The following is a 21,671-nucleotide window of genomic DNA, read 5'->3' as shown; positions in this document are numbered from 1 at the left end:
ATGTGGACAGAGGTGGCAATGCTTGGCTCACAGGAGGTGCTCACGGCTCATTTTTCAGGGTTACCCACTTGGCTCTCTCCAGCTCCCTCAGAGGCTGGGCCCACCCCCAAGGCACATCCCCACCTCTCAGATTGCCCGCACTTGAGCCACTCTGGGCCAGGGCAGTTCCCTCAGAGCCTTCCTCTCTCAGCTGTACCGGGTTCCCTGCTTCCCTCCTCTGGCCTTCAGAGCTCTTCTCTCACCTGGAAAGGCAGGCTGCCCTCTTCCCTTAAGACTCTGCTGCTCCTAGGGTTGGCGGGACCAACTTTCTCCTAGGTTACACGGTCACATACGTCACTGCCAGGCCTGGCTGTGCTCCGAGCCCTGCCCTCTCTGAACTGACCTGGCGTCAAGCCCACGCAGGCTTTAGCAAGGGAGGACCAAAAATGTTGGGTGGTATTGCCAACTGGTTGGCTATTTCCCAGAGGTATGAGCCAAGTTTTCATTCGTTTATTTCTTTGTAAAAGAAAGTGGTGTGTGAATTTCACTTGGGGGGAAAAGAGAAAAAAGTAGTGATTCTGTATCTATCGTGGGGACAATTTCTCCTAGCCTTGGGCTCTAGGAACTTGGGGGAATTACGGTAGGAAAGGTGGTTCTTCATGGTTGGATTATCCTAAGTATCTTATTAAAATAGAGGCCTGTGTGGAGCTTTGCACTTTCCAGTTAGAACACCAAACTCGGGATTTCACAGATGTTTTTATTTTAGAAAAAACCCTCAATGACTCAATTTAATAAAAACCGTCAAGTAAATGATAGTACGGAAATACGGCAAACGTCACAGAGGTGGTAACTGATATCTGGAATCCTCAGCTGGGATCAAAGCAAACACTTTCAATGAGCTTACGTCTCCTTTCACATGAAGGGGCTGGAGTCAGTCTTCCCTGTTCTCTTGGCTGTCTTCGCCTACAGATGGCCACAACTACCCTCGGGCAGCCTACCAGCAAGTGATCCGACCAGCTCTGCCTGGGCAGTCCCTACCTGGAGCCAGTGAAAGAGGCCCGCACCCTGTGCAGAAGGTCGTTCTGAACTATCCCAGCCCCTGGGACGGAGAAGAGAGGCCCGCTCAGAGAGACTATTCCTCCCCAGGGCTCCCGAGGTATCAGTAAGTATTAAGGGGCCAACCTGCAGACGGTTTTAACATGAAAACGCATGATGCCAATGTAAATGAGGTGTATCAAAACTCTGTTGCTTTCCTACCCAGTTTAGTGGCCAAGTCACACAGTGGAACGCCTCACACAGAATTTTCAGGTCAGGAGGAAATGGAAGCTGGCCGACAAGAATCTCTTTACCAGACATAAAGCCACGGATGACTGATCAAAATTCTCTTAAAAGAAAGGCTCTTAAGGTGCTGAGTCTCACTTGATTCTTTTACCTTCAGATTACCTGGCCTTTTAGCCCAGGAAATAGAGTTTTAGTTTTACTATGACTAACTTCCACCTCTAGGAAGTTCTTTTTTTATAGCCCTAGCTTTTGTACCTGTTTAAACCATTTCTTACTTTGGAATTTTAAATTCAATTAGTTCCCAGTAGAAATTTAAAATAACCTGTGATTTTCTTTCATAACAAAAGCATTCACACTTGTTGAGTACCATTGTTAGGCCTTTTCTATACTTCTTCCAGAAAAACAATTCTGATTTTTCTTGACTGTGATTGTCTAACACTTCACTCATTTTTCTTCTCACTGTTGTCATTTGATTCTTCTTCAAGTTTCACTTTTCTCTCAATTTATGTATCTCAAATATGTAGGAAAAACTGATGTAAATGGAGCTTCCCAATTTATGAACTTTATCAAATGAGCAAATATCTTCTGTAACAACCAAACAACTTTAGGGATAAAGGGATTTAATGCCAGAAGGATATGGAACTGGATTCCCATTAGCAGAAGGCATATTTTGTAGACATATTTTTTCCATATTAATAAAAATATAAAATAAAAGTACCTTCCTCAAATATTCAAATTTTAGAAATATAGTTTGGATTATTTTATTTAAAATCCTATTGTATACATCTCAGAATTTCTGATAACCTTTTTGGGTAAAAATATGAAAACATAAGCAATAATCTATTAAAAATTGGCATATACACATGTTTTGCGATCAAGACTTTTTTTTAATTTAAGATAATCTCAAACACAAAACAAATAGGAACATCCATGTTCCCACTACCTGGAAATTTAAAATGTTAATGTAGTGCCACATTTGGGTCAGTTTTTTTTAAAGAAAAAAAGTTAGTCCCCTTATCAGTCAGGATTCAGTGAAACAACTCTAGCTATTTTAAGCAGGAGTTTCATTTGGAAACTGGGTGATTACAAGATTATTGGATGTTGAAGGAAGAAACTTGAGGCTGGGCATCCAGGGATGATCCCAGAGCAGCACCACAAAGGACACCAAAGAGGCTGCTTCCTGTGTTACGGTCAGAGAGGCAGAGGGTCAGACAGTCTCTGTGGAACCCTCCCTTCTTGGCCACGCTGCCACAGGACAAGCGAGCAGCACTGCAGATCGGCACTGCCGGCTAGATCGGCACTGCCAAAAATGGACACCCATGCCCTGACCTCGACGCTGCGAAGCTGGTAACGGAATACTGGGGTGCTTTCCGGGGAGCTCGGCACCTCACGATGGCACTTACCGACAGAAACCACAGAAGTAGCAGAAGCATGGCTTCCATTTCCTTCTGATTTCCAAATCCCACATGAGTGCATCTGATGGCTCTTCTAGCAGAACGTTCATGGGGATACTGGCAACCCCAACAATAGTAAAGATGCCATATAACCATGTGGTAGAAACGTTCTGATAGGATCTTCAATATCAGATGTTCATCCATATAGTAACAACATCAATGCTTTTAAATTTACATGGCCATTCTACTTTTTGATGCGTAATTAAATGTTACTTATCATGAGGTAAAAGTCCTCTTTGTCTGAAGACCTATACCGCCAACCTCATATCACAATATACTCTGTTTTATTGGTGGCCTTATAAGCCCTAACCATGAGACTTATCTTCCCACTTAAGCAGTCCTTGAGTCGAGAAATCAAACCCTGCTTTCTTCTTTGGAGCCTAGCACAGGCCCTTACTCATGGCAACCTGCCCTATTGCTCATTAACCGAAACTCCATGGAGCAACCCTTGCCCCTGTGGCTCAGAAAATAAATGGAAGCAGAAGAGAGAGATAGCTCACTGGTATCTTCCCATAGTTCTGAAAGCCTTCCTGTTTCTCAAGGTGTGCCTTTGTTGAAAATGAAAATTCTAATTGTGAATGTATTCCTTTCCAGGGACCAGCTGTATAACCAGCCACGTAACAGAGCTGGAGCTCCTGATGAGTCCTTAGAGTGTCCTGCAGAGTTGAGACCACAGGGTCCCCAGGCTCCATCTCCAGCCGCTGTCCCCAGACCCCCTAGTAACCCTCCAGCCAGAGGAACTCTGAAAATAAGCAATTTGCCAGAAGAATTACGTAAGTTGTTTGCAGTATGTTTCTTTCCCCTTCTTGTCTGACCTTATACTTTGAGAGCACTTCATGACTATTCATCCATAATCTTGGATATTTTTCATATATACAGGAAGAATAAAATTTACTTTTTTGCTTTTTGCTAAAAAAGAAACCAACATTTTGTATGCATGTTTTTAGTGATTTTGACTCTACCAGCAATACTCAAAGTGCTTACCACTAGATTTTCCTCAACACGCCTTCCAACAACCAATAAACCCAGTGCTTTTTCCTTTTTCTAAACTATGCTCTTGAGTGGACTTGTCCCTGGGTAAATTGATTGGATACCCATGTGGTATTGGCCAGGGAACTAGCGTCTCACCATAAATTAGCAGCAGCCATCAAGAACGAGGTCATTTCCTGGAGGAATGAACAGTCTTGTTGGGAAAAAGCAGTCTCACATTCTCCTCACTGCCCTACAACCAAATGCAAAGTAAGACTTTTATTTAAAGAAACATTCAGCTATGTGTCAGGTAATGATTCCTTTTCCACATTTTGCAGCTAGAAACAAAAATGTTGAAATATCACCAAAATGTTCTCCTAGTAAGGTGAGTCAGGGGCAGTAAGTTCCAGAGTTCTTAAGGAGACAGCCACCACTTGTGAACTTGTTATATTCTGCCATGCTTGCTCGAGAAGCTCAGGTTAATTTTGAGAAGTCTTGTCCAAATCCGGGCACTTCTTTGAACCGAACTTGAAAATTAAACCCTTTACGTGTATTAATTTCTAAAATCTGTGCTCTTCAGTCATTTAGGACTTGAAAGATTTCTATTACTATGACCCATTGTTGTTTTTCATTCAAAAACTTTTTAAAATCTTCTTAAAATCTTACAAATTTTAATTTTGAGGATTTCTGAAGAATGGATGCTACCCTGAATGGGATATATTTCTGGTGTCAGTCTATAAATCATATTTTTCTTACCATAATCTATAAAGGGTGTCCTAAATATTTGTATAGGAATTGGTTGAATATTGGGTGTTGAGAAGAAAGGAAGTTGAGCGCCATCAATACACCTGGCTCCTTAAATGAGCCAATGTGACCTTTGTACACACTTGCATTTGAGAGGCATGTTTTAAAAAACCAGAGCCTAAACATAGATTAATATATACAGACTCATATTTTCTTCCCAGCTCCACCCTCTTCCCCACTCTCTGCCCCAGGGGTTTCCTGAGTTTTAGCAGGTTCATTCCAGACTAAAAACCAACACACAGAGATTTTTCATCTACCACATTAACGTGCTAGCCAGATAATTTCCCCAAGGCTTAAGCCTGAGAAAACACTGATTCTCACGCTGACTGGCTCAGTAGGGAGGCACAATGCTGTCTGTTGCTCTAGGTCGACCAAGGCAGCAGCAAGGGAGGCAGTGGTGCCGACCGCCCAGAGGCAACATCTCTCCAAGCTGCTGAAGTTGTAGTGACATTTCTGACTTGTGCTTTAGTCTACTCCCACTTCCTGGCCTTCCCCCACCACAGAGTGGATGCGGAAGGTGGAGGGGGTGGGGAACCACTTTCCCTCTTCCCTAACTTGCTCTTGTCAAGCAAGAATTTAAGGCAGCAGAGAGCATCATGAGATCAAAGGAGGACACTGCAGGGTGGCCCCTTAGCAAGACTCAGCTTCTTGGCCCGCTGTGAGAGTATTCCTTAGGCACAGTGCCAAGTGTCTCTAAGAAACCAGGTGATGGCCTGATCTTTAGGACCTGCAGGTTCTGGGGGATGGATTTTTTGTTAATGCATCATGTGGTTTTTCAGACCTCCTTGGCTTGTCTCAGCCTGCCAGTGCTCTTCTTTCCACGCACCCCGAGCAGCCTGCACGCCCTTGGACCAGCCCCTGCTCCTCTGGGCTTGCAGAGCTAGGTCCTGAAGACAGTGACCCACACTGTTGGAGGCGTATCCCCTTAGACCGGCCCCATCCAGCGGCTCCCTTTATTATTCTAGAACAAAAGACACTGCATGAAATGTACAAGTGTTGTTCAAAATATAATTGTTATTATTTGCCTAGTTTCTAATAAGTGAAAAATCTCTCTTAGGGAAAGTCTTTATCACTTATTCTATGGACACAGCTATGGAGGTGGTGAAATTTGTGAACTTTTTGCTAGTGAATGGCTTCCAAACCGCAGTAAGTATTTTATTCGAAGAGAAGACTGAACAATTACAGTGAATGCAGGAAAAGAAAAACAAAAGGAGACAAATGATAATAGCTGTTAATGTTTTAAACTGTATTATTTGAATTATGTGATTATGAACTAAATACTTATGAATTTAAGTAATTATTTTTTAATTCTAATGTATCCAAAATCTCCAGCATGGTTTTCTTGCATACTTTTTGAGTATGTGCCCCTGAGCACCTCTGAACAGCCCAAACGTAGCTGACCCCTGGCCTGAAGGAAACGCCGGCCTCTTGCCACACTTTGTACCTTTGCCCTTTTTCATGCCTGCTTCGATTGTGCAGGCGGCTGCAGGCTTTACCAGGCCACCCGCTTATTTTACAAGGTCTTTTGTTGGGTACTGGGCTGGGAGGTCTGAAGCAGAAGCCCTGCAGCCTGGGCCCCCACCGTGCACAGCTGCTGTTCTACATCTGGATGCAGCCGTGATGCTTCTACTACACGGCCAGGTTCTCGGCTGGTCTAGTCTAGTTCCAGTGGAGGTAGACAGCCCAGCCCTCCAGCTCACTGTGATCTTGGCTCAGGAATCTCAGGAAGCGCACACTCCTCAAGTGCCCCTGCAGTGCCTTGCAACAGCTGAAAGCCATGTAACTTCTTCTTTAGAATAAATAAAATATCACAGGAACCTACTTGGAAGGCTGGCTTTCCTCAAACAGTGAAATCACTTCTTTTCCTTCCCAGAGGCTTCCTCTGGGTATTTAGTGACGGTGAATTCTAGAGGGTGGCAAAAAAATTAAGGGAACTGTCTATGGATAAGAGCATTAAAGGATAAAGAGGGAATATTTAGTAAATAAATGTCTATTTTAAATATTATTTGACATTATTTAAGAGGAGTTTTTATTTGAATATTTCCTTTATAATTTTTTTAAATGGATGTGTTTGAAAGTTTAAAAAAGTATACGATTTATACACTCCACCTTCATGACTATACAGAGACCAACCTTTCAATTTCTCATTTCTGGAATAAGGAAGTGCTGTGGCAACCACGACATAAAGTCAAATTACAGCACAGAAGGCCAACATTTCAGAAAAGATCTCACTTTTGGTCTTTTCCAAATAAGCATACTGATTGCCCCGGGAGGAGAGGACAGATTTTTGTGACCTTAACAATCAGGGGCTGCGTAGGCAGAATTTAAATTGCCCCTTGACCCTTATCACTATGGAGCCCTGTGGTAGAATCACAGAGCCCAGTCCTGACAGCTAAGTTACTAGATTGATATATTAAGATCTCTTTAGAGGAGAAAAAACTTAATGGGTAATTTAAGGAGAGTTTTTAAAAGGGACTATTTTTAAAACGCTAGATACTGTTTTGGGGAATCCACAGGGAATCGTGCAGTATCCCGAGAAGAGCGAAAGCAGGGAGTTGCTGCCCCCGCACTACCACCCCGAGGTCTAAAGAGGCGAGGAACAACAGTTACCGCAACCCGAAACGGGTGCCTGCGTTGCTTTGCTGGGGCTGCCATAAAGTACCACAGACTGGGAGGCGTAAACAACAGACACTTATTTCCTCACTGTTCTGGAGGCTACAAGTCCAAGATCAAGGTTTCAGCAGGATTGATTTCATTCTGAGGCTTCTTCCTTGGCTTGTAGATGGCCATCTTCTCCTTCTGTCTTCACATGGTCTGTCCTCTGTGTCCTAACCTTGTTCTAGAAGGATATCTATCCTATCAGATCAGAGATCACCCATATGACCTCATTTACCTTAATCACCTCCTTAAAAGCTCTATCTCCAAACATTCACATTATGAGGCATGAGTAGGGGGGGGTTAAGACTTCAATGATTGGGGGGTACACAATTTGGCCTGTAACAGTAGCTATGTGGAGAAGATGGCCTGAAGAAGCTGTGGACTGTGGCAGAGATCTGGAGAGACAAATGGATGATGTCCAGTGCACTGTGCCACGCAGAGGTCCAGCTCCCAGCATGGAATAATTGAGGTGCTGGGATAATAATAATAAAAATAAAAACAATAACCATTTATTGAGTACCTACATCACGCCTGGCATTATGAGATGCCTTTTCCATGTTTACTCATTTTAATCCTCACAACCACCCTAGGAAGTACGTTTATTATCCACATATTACAAATGAAGATAATAAGACTTAGAGAATTGTAGTAATGTTTCCAAAGTCAGGCAAGTGGGATGTGTAGAACCAAGAGTAGAGCCAAGTTGTCTGCCTAAGCCCCAACTTTGTGGTGCTTCCGTCTTGTATAACAGAAGTTATACAAGGAATACTGGCACAGTAACGAGGGAGTTAACAAAAGCTTTCTCAGGATTTCTTAATGTAGTCATTGGACCCCAGACATTGGACCCCAGCAAATCGTCATCCAAACCAAAAGGAATGCCATTCCATGTTTGCCGTCCAGTCAGTAAAGGAACACACCCTGAAATCGCATTATGTACTGTATGTATCTGCCAGTTTGGAACACATGAAGCATGATCTTGTTCTAGGAAGCTTGGACCCAGGTTGAGAGATAAAGCAGACGTAAATGAGGCATTTAGTGAAAGAGAGGATGTTATAATAACGTGTTCATTGTCCAGTACTACTTGTGGTCACGATGGGGTGGAGTTTGGGGAGGATTCAGAGAGCAGAGGGCTTGCACTGTGCTTTTAGGGTGTAGTGCAAGGATGCCAAAGTAGGGACTAAAGTAGGAGGGGAATGTGGGGAGAAAAGAGGTGAGACTAGCTCATAGATGGCAGGGAAAGCTCGCTGAATGACCAGGACTCGACTTGATCGGTCCTAAATTGCAGAATGCCCTTTAGGACAACCGATCGGGGAGTAGTGTGGCTGAATCAGCCAACGCCAGCCACCTCAGCACACTCTCCCTGAGTCACCCATTCCAGCATGTAATCCCCCTTCCAGTCAAGAGCCCCCTGTACACACTCACTAGTCTCTGACTGTAGGACAAATCTGAGCCCAAGAAAGGCCTTACATCTTATCTTATGTAAAACAAAATAACTAGCTTCTCTCCCCTTCCAATACTGCTTCAAAGATTTCATTTACTATGTCTTTTCAAGGCCCAGTTTGTCTACCTCTTGATTTTCAACATAAACCGTTCCTCCACCATCTTAGTAATTGTTTGTGTGACTATTCCTTGGATTTGCTCCAAGTTTCATACGATCCTTTATAAAACATATAGGTTGAAACTGCACATAATATCATAATAATGATCTGACTAATGCAAGTAAAGCATCACAGTTGTATCTTAACCCTTGCACACATTAAGATGTTCCAGAATGGGGTTTGCCTTTCAAAATACATATATATTTGGTTTGTCTACTGTTGGTTTACATCCGACCTGGTGGTCCATGTCTCTCAGATTTTTAAAACATAATTATTGTGTAGGCAAAGATACATTTTGATGCATATCTGTATTTCCTAATCACAGATTTTAAATAGTTCAATGCCTACTGACGTTGAAATAGGAAACATTCTAAGAAAATTATACTTTGTTTTCCAGACTTACATGTTCCTCCCTGCAAACGGCATTAATAATTTTTTCTGCTTTCAATGGATGTAGTCTCATGTTTTCTCTTGCTCAGCATCAAGATAAAGCCTCTCATTAAGAGCCACCTCCCACATCTTTTTCTTGTAGATTGACATTTTTGAAGATAGAATCCGAGGTATTGATATCATTAAGTGGATGGAACGCTACCTTAGAGATGTAAGTACATTCTGAAATTCTGAGTTTATTTTCCGGTGAGAAAGACAATTAGCTTGTGAAGCTATTTCAGGAAAGAAGCCCTGGCATAACCCCCAAGTCCCAAGCTGAGAAAGTATCAACAAAGCCCCCCTTGTCGGCAGCCCTGCAAAGACTTGGAAAGGAAGGATGGGGTTGCCCTCCTGGACATGCACAGGCAGGAAATAACGGTCAAACCAGACACAGGTGGTTGATAACAATCAGAGCAAACAATTTTTTGACCAGAATAGGAAAGGAGGAAATGAAGGCGGGAGTGGGGAGGGAGCGGCAGAATTCAATTGAATCTGAGGCCACCCCAAGTGTTTTGTAGGACTGGGCTGAAGAGCTTTCCTGGGCACTTTGTGCTTTAACAAGATAGAAATTGATTGTTGCCAGCATGTCCATGTTCACGCTTTGGCTGCTTCCTTTGGAGAAAGAGCGCTGGGGACAGAGCAGCAGCAGGCTGGGGTTTTGTGGCTTTTCCTTTTGTCTGCCGCCTGACGTTTGCTTTGTGTGGCAGGGTCTGGTCCTCCTGGCTGCTACAAGCAGGGCAGGCAGGAGCGCAGTAACTGGCAGCTTAGATCAGCTGCAGGAGGGAGGGGGTTTGTCATCGTTGCTGTTGCAGAGCCGTTTTGCCACGTTGCAGTCACTTAGTGATTCGGGCTTTCATTAGCCCTTTACTAGTGATGGTTGTGGAAAATGGTGGACACAACCGCATTCACTTGGAAGAGCCCCTCTCAGAGCCATTTGCTCTGCGTGTCTGAAGGGAGCCAGGGAGGGAGTCAGAGAGGAGAGGGGCAGACAGGAGTCTGCCAGTGCCTTTCACTGTCCACGAGAATGAGCCCAGCCCTCCATCCTCCACTGTGTGAGAGGAAGCTTACAGCCCTGCTGGCCAGGTTCCAGCCTGCCTTCACCAAATGGACCACACTTTACACTTTCATAAACATGCTTTCTCCCTCTCATTAACAGAAGACAGTGATGATAATCGTAGCAATCAGCCCCAAATACAAACAGGATGTGGAAGGCGCTGAGTCGCAGCTGGACGAAGATGAGCATGGCTTACATACTAAGTACATTCATCGAATGGTGAGTGGTGACTGGAACCGCAGCCCCTCGCAGGCCCTCAGAGACGGGCTCTTTCTTCCATGAAAGCCTGTCCTTCACCAGAGACTCAGTGAAGGCGGCAGATATGGGTGAAGAACCCCAGGCAGGAGAGGGGGATATGGGTTCTGCTCCCTCTACATTTGGGACTTTGGGCAATTCACTACACCTCTGAGACTCAGCGTTCTTATCAGCAACAAAGGAAGATTAATCTGTGATCTCTAAGTTCCAAGATTCTGGAAAGCAGAGCCTTGCTGGCTTGATTATTTACCAACAAGTGTGAAGTCCTGGGAGGGGCAACAGACAGGGCTGTGAGGAGTGAGGCTCCTGCATCGGTGTCGGATCCCATCCCCTGTCTTTTCAGAGGCCGAGGAGCCGAGTGGAAAGGACTCGTGCTGTTGTGTCAGAGAGACTTGGTTCAAATTCAGCTTTCTCGTGTGGAGATTGTGTGACCAGGGGCCAACTGCTAAAACCCCTTTGTGCCTCTGTGTCTCTCTTCGTAGAATGGGTCACTAACACTTGCCAAGCTGTTGTAAAGATTAAGTGAAATGTTTTTGAAGTGTGTGGCACATATTGGGTGCCCAGTGAAGGGAAGCAATTGTTGTTCATAGCTCATGAACTATGGGGCCTGGTCAAACTAAAACCAGAGGGAGAAATTTATAGGGCGTTAGACTTACTCAGCATCTGAAGGAACACTCTGACCTGGCTGTTTTATGGGCTAGCCGTCTTCCTGTTTCCTGTGATCGGAGAGCTAGCACAGAGGTAGTCATGCTTGTCTAGGATGTCAGACTAGACTTGTGACTTTCAAACTCTCCCACGGAGTCGCTAATGGGTGCTCCTATGTGCTGGGGGTGTGGGTGCTCTGGGCCTCCCACCCCATCTCAGCCAGAGCTCATCTGCCTTTCTCAGGCTTGTTTCTTTATGAAGGATTCTGAGATTTTAAAAGTCTTGAAAATCACTGGACTAGAACATGTAAGCCCCATTTCAGCCCTAACATTGCACAAGGGGGGAAGTCACCTGGAATGGGCCTAAAGGATCACTGACTGGGCCAGAAGGATGGGGCAGGGAGCAGAAGTGGTCCAGATGGGGCAGGGAAGCAGCACAAGGCAGGAGGAAGTCAGGTAGCCAAGGGACTTGCAGCTTGACCTCAAGGGAAGTGGACTTAAATCGGGTCTGTCCTGTAGATCAGGAGCACACGAAAGAGGCAGGGTGGGTGGGTGCTCCCCCTCTGGGTCTTCAGGGTCTCTGTCTCCTCCTCTACCAAGTGCCAATCACTTACTTGGGCTCAGAGCCAACCCAGAGTAAAAGCCAAGGCCAGGTGGTGAGGTCAGAGAGTAATGCCAAGGAGCCTTCAGACATGTCTCCTGCTATTCCACTCTCTCCCAGTCTGACAGCCCAGGGGCAGGGTCCAGAAAAGGACCAGTTCTGCCCTAAAAGGTCATGGCTGGCTGTGGGTGCTGCCATCCTTTGGCTGTCTGCTGCTGCATGTCTGCATGGGCCCCAAGCACTCGGTGTCCTGTCTGCATCTCTAGGAACCAGCCAGTCCCGGGAGCTGACAGCTGGTATGTGGGAAGGGCTCCAGGTCCCTACCAGTTCCTGAGGAAACCTGTCAAGCTCTGCTCATGTGTGGCAATGCCAGGCAGTAATACACAGCTCAGCCCAGAGCTTGCCTGCCTGTGCCCAGCTACGCACCAGATTGTCTCAAAACTCAGTTTCTTGGGGCAGCGATGTCTTGGGCGCTTCCTCACCACTGAAGGGGCTGAAGAGGCCAGATACAGAAGTGCCTTCTGCCCGCCTGGCTGCTTTCCTGGTTCCTTCCAGGCAGCAGCAAACTCCAGGACAGAGGGAGTGAAGAGGTGCCCAGGAGGAACTGCATCACACAGCCAATGACTTCACAGAAAGCCAGCATCTGGAAATATGAGAGAAAATAGACACGCACTGCTGCCGGCTGGCCGCTCCACAGACTGAGTAGCCTAGTGAACAAACAAAATTTTACAGTATGCAGCGTCCTGGAAGTCAGACACGAAAACCGGTGCCCTTCCTTTCACGTGTTTGTACTGATGTAGTGGATGCTTTTAGTTGCCTAGTACTTGGGTCACTTTAAAACATGCTATTGGGTCCTGGCCTGTGTGGCTCTGTTGGTTGGAGATTGTCCCATAAACTAAAAGATCACAGGGTTGATTTCCAGTCAGGGCACATACCTAGGCTGTGGGTTTGATCCCCTATCAGGGCACTTACAAGAGGCAACCATCAATGTTTCTCTCTCTCTGTGTCTCTCTCTGTCCCTCTCCCAAGGCAATGAAAAACAACGACATGCTTTTGGTGTTGTCCTCTGATTTTCAAAGGGAGGTATTTCTGCAAAAACACCTTGTGGATAATTTGTGCGTGTTTGCAAATAAGCATGAGTGTGTAAAAGCGTGTGTTTATGAGGGGTTTCTGTGGTGAATTCAGTGCTGCTGTCATCTTCTTCTCGGTCCTGTTTTTATTCCATGCACGATGGAGACTGCTCCGTAATAAAAATCAATTGGAAGTGAAATAGTTAGGAACTCATAATTCCTCATCTCCCTGTCATCAGAAGACCGAACACTCGGTAATGGTCACAGGATTTGGAAAACTCTGACTCCTCTCTTATTGCAAATTCTGGTTTTGATAGAGTTCCTGGCAGTTAAATCTCTTTGGGCCACTGCAGTGTTAGAGCAACTGGAACTGGTGTGGGAAACCTAGAGCTTGGGAGACACCTCCCAGCCTCGTCTTCCATCTCCTGCTCCCTCCCCAGCCCATCCTGTGATCTAGCTGCAAGGCGTTACTAGTGGGTCCCAACCCTCTAACATATTTTTCACACCTCCAGACATTTGCTCAGGCTCTTTCCTCTGCTGAGAAGTCCTTCCCCACTTCCCCATTTTTCCTGCCTGACCAACTCCTTCTTCTAGTATCCAAATAACACCTCCCTTGTAACTGTCCTTCACAGCACCGATGTAGAATAGATGGCCCCCATTTTAGCCTTCCACGGCAGTTTTTTCATACTTTTTACACTGTACTCTGGTTGGTAATTGGCCTGACTGCTTGCTGGACTGCTTTTTGTGAGCATAGGAATTATATCAGTGGTATTCTAGTAAACTGGTCTCCCCCACTCCCCCCAAAATCCTGATTCATGGCACCTGCCCATTTCCATGGTATAAACACTCTCACCATGGCCAATTTCAAGCTACCAATGTGAAGTCATTGAACACAGAATTGGGAAGAGGCACACAACTGGCTTCTGTGGGCTGGTGGGAACCAGCTCGACAGATCCCGAAAGGTACCCTAATCCTTGAAACCCGCAGTGTAGCATGGACTGTGACTTGAGCAGGCCCTCAATCAATGATTGGTGAGTGAGTAAATGGCACAGATGTGTAATGGGGAGAGCTTCAGATTATAAGGGTGTGGCACTCAAAAAAGAAATCGGAATAAATGTATGGTGTGGGCTTGCATGATTGCAGGTACCATTAACTCCTCTTCTTTGGTCCTGAAAATAAACCTTGACTTTGTTCTGTTCCAGATGCAGATTGAGTTCATAAAACAAGGGAGCATGAATTTCAGATTCATCCCTGTGCTCTTCCCAAATGCTAAGAAGGTAAACAACAAAAAAAACCCCTTAGAATTCAAGCTTTGCTTTGTTTGCTATCTGGGATTTTAAGTGGAAAACCTTGTCAACTCTTTTATCACTCCTTAGAGATAACAGTGTTACCAGAGAGATCAACAAGCTGTACCACGCAGTTCAGCAGCATGAACTGAGAGCATTATCTCATAGACCATCTCTGTCCTAATTGTTCAAACAGCCATCACACACAAAGAAGTCACTTACGTTTTAACTTATGAGCAAGAAAAGAGCCTGTTCATCTGATACTTCTTATCTCTTGTACGTAAAAGTCAAGATGTGTACATTTTTGCTGGCTGTTCCACAGAAGTATTTTCTTACACTTAGTTCAGCTCTCAAAGCTGTTGAATACAGGAATTAAATCTACACAATTACCAAAGTGAACTTTGCTCTAGTTCATAGGAGGGTGTTTGCCCCAGAAGGGCATACAAGCAGGTTTGGGGGATGGGGTCAAAGAACCATTTGAGGCCATGCACCAGGCTTGGCAAAGGGAAGGCAGTGGCGTAATACAAGTCTCGAGAGTCAGACCGCAGCACCCTGAGCTCAGGCCCAGCTTCACCCTGGAGGATTCCTAGATGTCAGCACTGCATTGACACTTCTGCCCTGGGTGGCAGAGGTCCAAGTTATGTGAATGGGAACCTGGGGTTGCATAGTTCACAGCCTGCATGATCATATGCCTTCCCATCCCTTGCCCAGCTGGGCACTCATTGCTCTCACTGAAAGATCTTCCTACTGGCCTCTGTGTCTCCACCTGGACCGATCCTCTGCCCTGCTGTCAAAGGGGAGCATCCAAAATGTAGCTCTGACCTCTCTCCAGTTGAGAAGTTTTGTAATGGTTTCCCACTGACTACAAGATCATATGCACCTTTCTTTCATGTTTCTGTGCCTTTGCACACTCTTTTCTCTCTGCTGGCAATGCCCTTCCCTGACTGGCCTGTCTGGTGAACTCTTGCTTCTCCTTAGGCTGCCCAGTCTCTCTAACCTCTCCTGGTCTCGCCCTCTGTGCCGACCTTGATTCAATGGTCTGTGGTTGGAGTGCAGGCACTGGGAGTAATTGTCTAGAATAACTAGAGCATGGCGACAGAAAAAGCTGACTAACTTTTAGTTGGTTTTATTGATGTTTTTAAAACTTCTTCAGACATTTCCTTTGTTGCCTGTGCTCGGGGCAGACTGCAGCCACCGCCTGCCCCCTGGGTATACACTGACTAGAAAATTGTTTTTTTTCTGTATATTTTGACTCCCTCATGAGACGATTAACTGTACAAGGCAGTGACTGTGTCTTTTTCATTTGGGTGTCATCAGGACCCTGCATAATGCCTGACACATGGCAGGGGCCACTTCTAAGCTTATCCCGAAGTCCCCAGAGGACTGCCACCTACTCAGAAAAACCTGCAAGGCCCTGTGTGACAGCCCATTCTACTCCCAGACCCCTGCCCCTGCTCTCTCGCTTGCTCTTCTTTAGCCACACTATGTTGCTTCTTGAACAGGCCAAGCAGGCTCCCACCACAGTGCCTGGGCCCTGACTCTTCTACCTGCTTAGGCCAGACCTCTTTAAAGCTTGGCCCCCCTCCCCCCACTCCCCCCAATCCCCCCCACTCTTCTCACCACCCTGTTTAAAACTGCAAACCATTCATCCTGGCTCCGGCACTGCCTATCCCCTTTCTCTGTTTTATTTTTCTCTGCAGTATGCATCACCATCAAACACACTGTACATTTTGCTTATTCACTGTCTTTCCCCAACAGAATGGCCACTCCATGAGGGCAGTCTGAAATTGCAACACACCCCCACCCCCACCCCGCCGCCAAACCCCAGCTCACAGTGTCTGCCTCTGCTGGTAACTGAGGTCTGCTGGGCTCCTCCTCCCACTGCAAGCCAGACCTGTGGCCGGAATGAAAGGATAATGAATTAGATTAAGCCCACAGCCTTGGCATACTTCTTTCCAAGTTGCAGGGGAATTCGCATCACTCTCCATGACCTCAGTCCTACCCCTTTTATGTGCGGGTGGTGAAAAGCACATTGAAATGCAAAGGGCAGGTAGCCTGGGAGACTGACAGAAAACGCTGCGCACATGTGGTTTCCATAATGAGATACAGCTCGCACCCGAAGCCAAGAGCATGTCACAGGCTAACCCCCTTCCAAAAGCAAAACAGCGCAACTCCCAGGGTCGGTAGTACAAGACGCCCCTGAAGAGAAAGCCGTAGGTGTTTCGGAACTGAGGCTGGGATCTGGAATCCAGGTTTTCCTCTCATGGCCTTTGCTCCTGTCATTCTCTCTCCCATAGGAGCATGTCCCCACCTGGCTTCAGAACACTCACGTGTACAGCTGGCCCAAGAATAAAAAAAACATCCTGCTGCGACTGCTCAGAGAGGAAGAGTATGTGGCTCCTCCGCGGGGGCCTCTGCCCACCCTTCAGGTGGTTCCCTTGTGACGCCTTGCACCCCCAGATCACCAGGGCCATGCCACAGCTGGGGCCTTGTTCTGACAGACACTCTTCCAGCTGAGGCTGGTTGGCAGCATTCAGGGCTGTTTGTTCTCAGTCCCTCCCTGAGGGGCCCCCCAACCCCAGAAAACCTGTTCTGCACGGTGTGCTTCCCCCTGAGACCTCCACAGGCCACGTCTTTGAAGTGGAGGCCCCGGCTGCTCTGCATTCCCTGCGCCCTAGACACACTGCCTGCTCCTCCTCACAGTCTGACCGGCCGGTCGGGGCCTCTCACTGCTTAGCAAGGACATCGTGTGAATGATGCTGCAATACACGTAAAGGACCCCCTTCCATTGCTTAAGGCCACTTTTATGTGTCAGCCAAACACGTGTGTGGCCTCAGACCGAGAAGATTCATGTACATATAATAAAATGTTTACTCTTTTGTAACATTGTGTTTCACTTATCTCAAAGGAGGTAGATATGTATTAATTTATAACAATATGGGCAGTTGCTTTGGAGGATATCAATAAAGCTTTTTAGATCTAATATTAGATAAATGTAACAGACTACTTTGTATTGAAAGATTCAAGTCAGACAATCAATCCCTTTAACATAATTTTGGAAGCTTTATTCTTTTAGGAGAACTTTCAAACAGGACAGCTTAGCACAACACATGATGCTGATTCTCAACAGAACCATAGGCCCTGGGGTCTGGCGCCGTGCGCGGAAGTATCTGTGTATTACACGAAGCGACGGAGTGTGTGATGCAGGCTGGCGTCCTGGTTTGGGACACCTGTTTTCTAGTCTCGGTGCTGTCACTCACTAGCTGTGTGACCTTGAGCAAGTCCTTTCACCTCTCTGAAACTCCAGGGACTCGTTTATAAAATGACATAGACAAAAAAGTATCTCTGACGACCCTAAAAGGTTTAAGGTCTAAGATCTAAATTCTAAATACTCTTTTCAGGAATGACTGAGTTTTCCTTTCCACAGTTATATTTTGCTGGGGATGAAATTACATTTTCTTAACAGGGACATTTTCTTCCTGTGTTTTAAAAATCTCTGCAACAATATCCTCACATTAATAATTTTAGGGAAAAATGCATATTTTGCTCATCTGGTCTACAAAAAAACATTAACAAATATATAAATATATTAAAATATAGTATATTCTATAATACAGAACAAGGAGGGATGACTTTAATTATGGCCCGAGATGAATAAGCCAATATGAAGAGTTTTGGGGACTGAGACCAACTGCTTCTCTTGTCTACCTAGCCTCTTAAACAAGACTCAACTTTGACATAGTTCAACCCTATGTCACCAGAGGGAAGACACATACTTCTCAGCTATAAATAAGGAAATTTGCAAAAATAAATAAATAAGTAAGGAACTTTGCTAATGAAATGTAAAGAACACTAGTTATATGTACATTATAACCTAGATGTCTACAGAGTAAGATGGATGTCTTTGTTTTTTTTTAAAAAGGAAAGAAAAGCTAGTATACTTTAAATACTTATTTGTAAGATGCAGTCACAACTACCTTTATCTTCTCTCTTTTCCTTATCTTTTTTGCCCAGAAAAGACAGCATCAATAAGGATTCTACACACAGTTATAAATAGAATGACATCAGCAATTAGTTCTCAGAAGTGTTTCTAGTTTGCAGAAGTTTAGTAATGTGACGCTATTAGCCCTTCCTCCCCCCAGAGACTGTGCTGAGCGCTCAGCCACTGCTGCAACCCCAGGTAAACAGCGAGGGACGGTCCCTGGTGCTCCACACACAGTCATTAAAGCACGGCAGCTGGTAGCACAACCACCAAAAAGTGCACGTGCGCGTACACGTGACACCTGGCTGAGACGAAAGTTGACCGCTGACGTTTCTATGAAATCTGATGACCGCAGACATCAAAGGAACTTTAGCAACAGTTTTAGAGCGCCGACGCTAAGATCAACACTTGATCCACTCAGGCATCGTCCTGGCCCCAGTGCGTCCATCTGTAGGTATTTGGGGGTGGAGAGGGCGCACGGCTGACTCTGTAAAAGTAATCCCTTAGCCTCTGGCTTTATTCAGACCTCGCCTGATTTTAGGGTGATGTGTGCAGAACACGGGGTTAGATTCTTGTCTAATATTTAGTGACTAACTTAATATTTAAAATATAATTTTTAATTTCAGTGATTGGTTTCAAAATGTCTGCCAGCTCAGTTGAATTTCACGTCCTTATTGTCCAAAGTCATCTCGGTTCATGGCTACAATCAAAGTATCAGACTAGCTATTTCTCAGTTCAGTGCTCAGAAAAATTATTGTAGTTGATAACCTTTTTCTCTTTTTCCTATTAAATAAATCTCTGTTTTGAACATTCCAGACCTTGTTTCATGGTCTTGCCAAGCATTCTTCCTAACCTGAGCCATTTGGTGAACCACCTCTTCCACTTTGCCAAACACCCCACTGTCATCGTCACCTTTGCCAAATGAATGACAAAGTCCTGTGATCACTGGGAAATGATCCAGAAAGAGTCTCTCAAAACACAGGATCTTTCTGTTTCTTCTTAATGAGCCAAGAAGAATCGGTGAGACCCACCTCCCAGGAGCAACTGAAAAGACAAGGAAGGTTAGACTGTGGGAAAATATCACAAAGTAGCAGTGCCACTCGTCCTGGAGAATTGTGCACTACTTTTCAAGAAAATAGCTCTAAATGAGCCCACCAACCAAATAAATAAAAACTGGGCAGGAGAAAGGAAGCACCAAAACCACAGAGATCGGTAGAGCCAGAGCAGCACAAGAAGCAAAACCACATGTCACTCACGCATAGAGGGGCAGAGAAGGGATCCACCACATACCACAAATAACCAAGGTCATGAGGCAGCTCCGAAAGAGGATGAAAAAGTCTCCAGGAAATAAGTGTGTAAGGACGTGGAAATTAGGTGATCTGAATGGCGGAATTCAAGACTGCAGTCCTGAAAAAACAAGTTCCAATACAAGAAACACAGAGAGGCAGCTTGACGAACCCAGAAATAGAAATCAGTGAACAAAACGAGTACTTACCAAAGAGATTGAAACTTTAAAAAAGAACCAAATAGACATTCTGGAGATGAAGAACTCCCATAAAAGGGATAAAGAATGAAGTAGCAAGGGAGGGGAGGGGAAGCACCAAAATCGACTTAATTCCCATAGCATTTATTTCTGTCATAGAACTTTCAGTCTGGAAACGACCCTAGAAATCCTGAACATCGACCGTTTCGTTTTCTGAGTGAGAAATTGGGGCCCTCGGAAACCGTGGCTCGTCAAAAGTCGTGCTAGAACCTAGATGCCTTGGTTTCCAGTCTGCAGACATTTCTTTGGCGAACATAGAAAGCTTTCTGGGTTTTGATGGCAGATTTGTTCAACAACTGACCCAGCATCTCCCGGAGGTAAACTGAGCCGCACGGACTGGGGAGGCCTGAGGGAGGATGCACCTCTGTCCTCTCGTGGCTGGAGGATTAAACGATCATGTTGCAACTTGTTCAGTGGGAAATTCTTCCGGGAATTAATTACTGCTGTGATTACGCGGAGGGTGGCTTTTCTCGAAGTACCTCGGCATGTTTATTTTGTACTGGTATTATACAAAACCAAGACACAATGTAAAAGACCTTGACAGCTTCCTGAAGCTTATGGTCAAAACCTGCTACTAGTCAGATCAATTTCTTTTAGATTTATCTGGCCAATCTCCAAAACAAAAACAATAAAAAAGGGTTTTATTTTGAAATATGTTCTATTCATCGTTCCCTCACATTTCTGATGCTGCAAGGGTGGCACTTACTGGAGTAACACGTAGCTGTTTGCACCATCTGGACTGCCTTCCAGAGGAAGAAATGAGAAGCGCGTGGGTCACTTGACCTCTCCTTTGGGTGGGGGAGGCTGCAGGGAGGGCACCTTTTATCTGGAGGTGTATCAGCAACACAAAGGAGTCTAGCTCCGTCAATAGAGCTGGCACTCAGGGAGGCCTTGTGCCCAGGCAAGATAGCATGTTCCTAACATACGTATTTGTCCCAGTTTTCTGGTGGAAAAAGCTTTCAGAGAGAATCCCAGAACACTTGATGGGAGGTTTTCACAGACCCCGGGCAGTCAGTCACCTGCAGCCAGCCCACCCATGGGTGCCACAGCCCATCCATCTATGACTATGTACTTGCTCCCAAATTCTTAGTCTCGAGCCAAGCAGGCTATGAGAGGAACACACAGTGCTGTTTAGTTCCCTACTTACCTTTCAAGGAGTGCATGAGATGGGTCTAGGTCACACCTACCTAGGTGTTTAGGAAGTGAGATATTTGAGCCTTGGCTAAACAATGAAAGTCTTGGACCAAAGTGCACCTGGGCAAAAGTGACCACGTTCTGGGCTTGCCTGTTGTTTTCTAGAAACATGCCTATGGAAAGAGTAATTGCAGTCCCTAGAGCTCCCAGGACTTGCAAACTAAACCTCGAGGACACATATTTCTTGTCCCTTGCCTGACCTCCCTTTGCTCCCTTCACCAGGAAGGCAATGACGGCAGCTGGGGAGACAGAGGAGAGGGAGGGAGGGGGGAGGGGGAGAGAGAGAGAGAGAGAGAGAGAGAGAGAGAGAGAGAGGGAGAACTCATGCCTGATGGATCCCATTAGGCTTAGTGTGCAAAGTAAGTTGAGATGGAGTCGCTGCTCTGGTATGCGTCCAAAACTGCTGTTCTATTTTTAGTTTCTCCTGCGTGCTTCTTAGCCCCACATTGTCCTCCTGGGCACCTGGATCAGCAGCAAAACGTGGAACTGAGCCACTCATTTGTAAATCTGGAAGGACAGAGGCCATTGATGCAGGGCGTGTTTATGGCTGACGGGGAAGAGGGACCTGGAATGTTAATGAGGACGGCTCTCTGAAGCATGCCTTCATGGTTAGCTAGGAGTTCAAAGGAGGAGGCAGCCTCAGTCCTGCACAGAACAAATGGGAACCGTTGATAGAGGGAAGGAGAATCAATTATGCTGTCACAGGCTTCCATGTCATTGTGTTGGAGTTGTTAGAAAAGGTAGGACAAGGACCAGATCTCAAAAGGAAACAAAGCCACATGGCCTTGAAGTATAGCGAGTTTGCCATGGCAACTGATGGAAATGAGCCTCCCGGGCACTGAGCAGGTGTGTTATCTTACAGAATAAACA

At 45.6% G+C, this 21,671-nt stretch overlaps 1 protein-coding gene across 3 annotated transcripts in view; it reads left to right on the top strand.

Moving 5' to 3' along the window:
• TRAF3IP2 (TRAF3 interacting protein 2) overlaps positions 1–16,966 on the top strand; it is a 37,039-nt gene extending 20,073 nt beyond the window's left edge. For 2 of the 3 annotated variants that reach the window (XM_024551818.4, XM_024551817.3), the window contains 7 exons: positions 949–1,141; positions 3,309–3,487; positions 5,545–5,633; positions 9,276–9,344; positions 10,329–10,445; positions 13,999–14,073; positions 16,380–16,966. In XM_024551818.4, the coding sequence (XP_024407586.2) occupies positions 949–1,141; positions 3,309–3,487; positions 5,545–5,633; positions 9,276–9,344; positions 10,329–10,445; positions 13,999–14,073; positions 16,380–16,526 (869 nt within the window). In that variant the 3' untranslated portion in view covers positions 16,527–16,966. Of the gene's footprint in view, positions 1–948; positions 1,142–1,222; positions 1,385–3,308; positions 3,488–5,544; positions 5,634–9,275; positions 9,345–10,328; positions 10,446–13,998; positions 14,074–16,379 lie in introns of those variants that run through there. The other variant, XM_053913983.2, reaches the window with a different exon arrangement.
• The last annotated feature ends 4,705 nt before the right edge of the window (positions 16,967–21,671 follow it).

The sequence above is a fragment of the Desmodus rotundus genome, chromosome 11 (assembly GCF_022682495.2).
Source record: "Desmodus rotundus isolate HL8 chromosome 11, HLdesRot8A.1, whole genome shotgun sequence".
NCBI classification, from domain to species: Eukaryota; Metazoa; Chordata; class Mammalia; order Chiroptera; family Phyllostomidae; genus Desmodus; species Desmodus rotundus.
The sequence above is the reverse complement of the archived record's forward strand: the minus strand, read 5'-3'. Positions and strand labels throughout refer to the sequence as shown.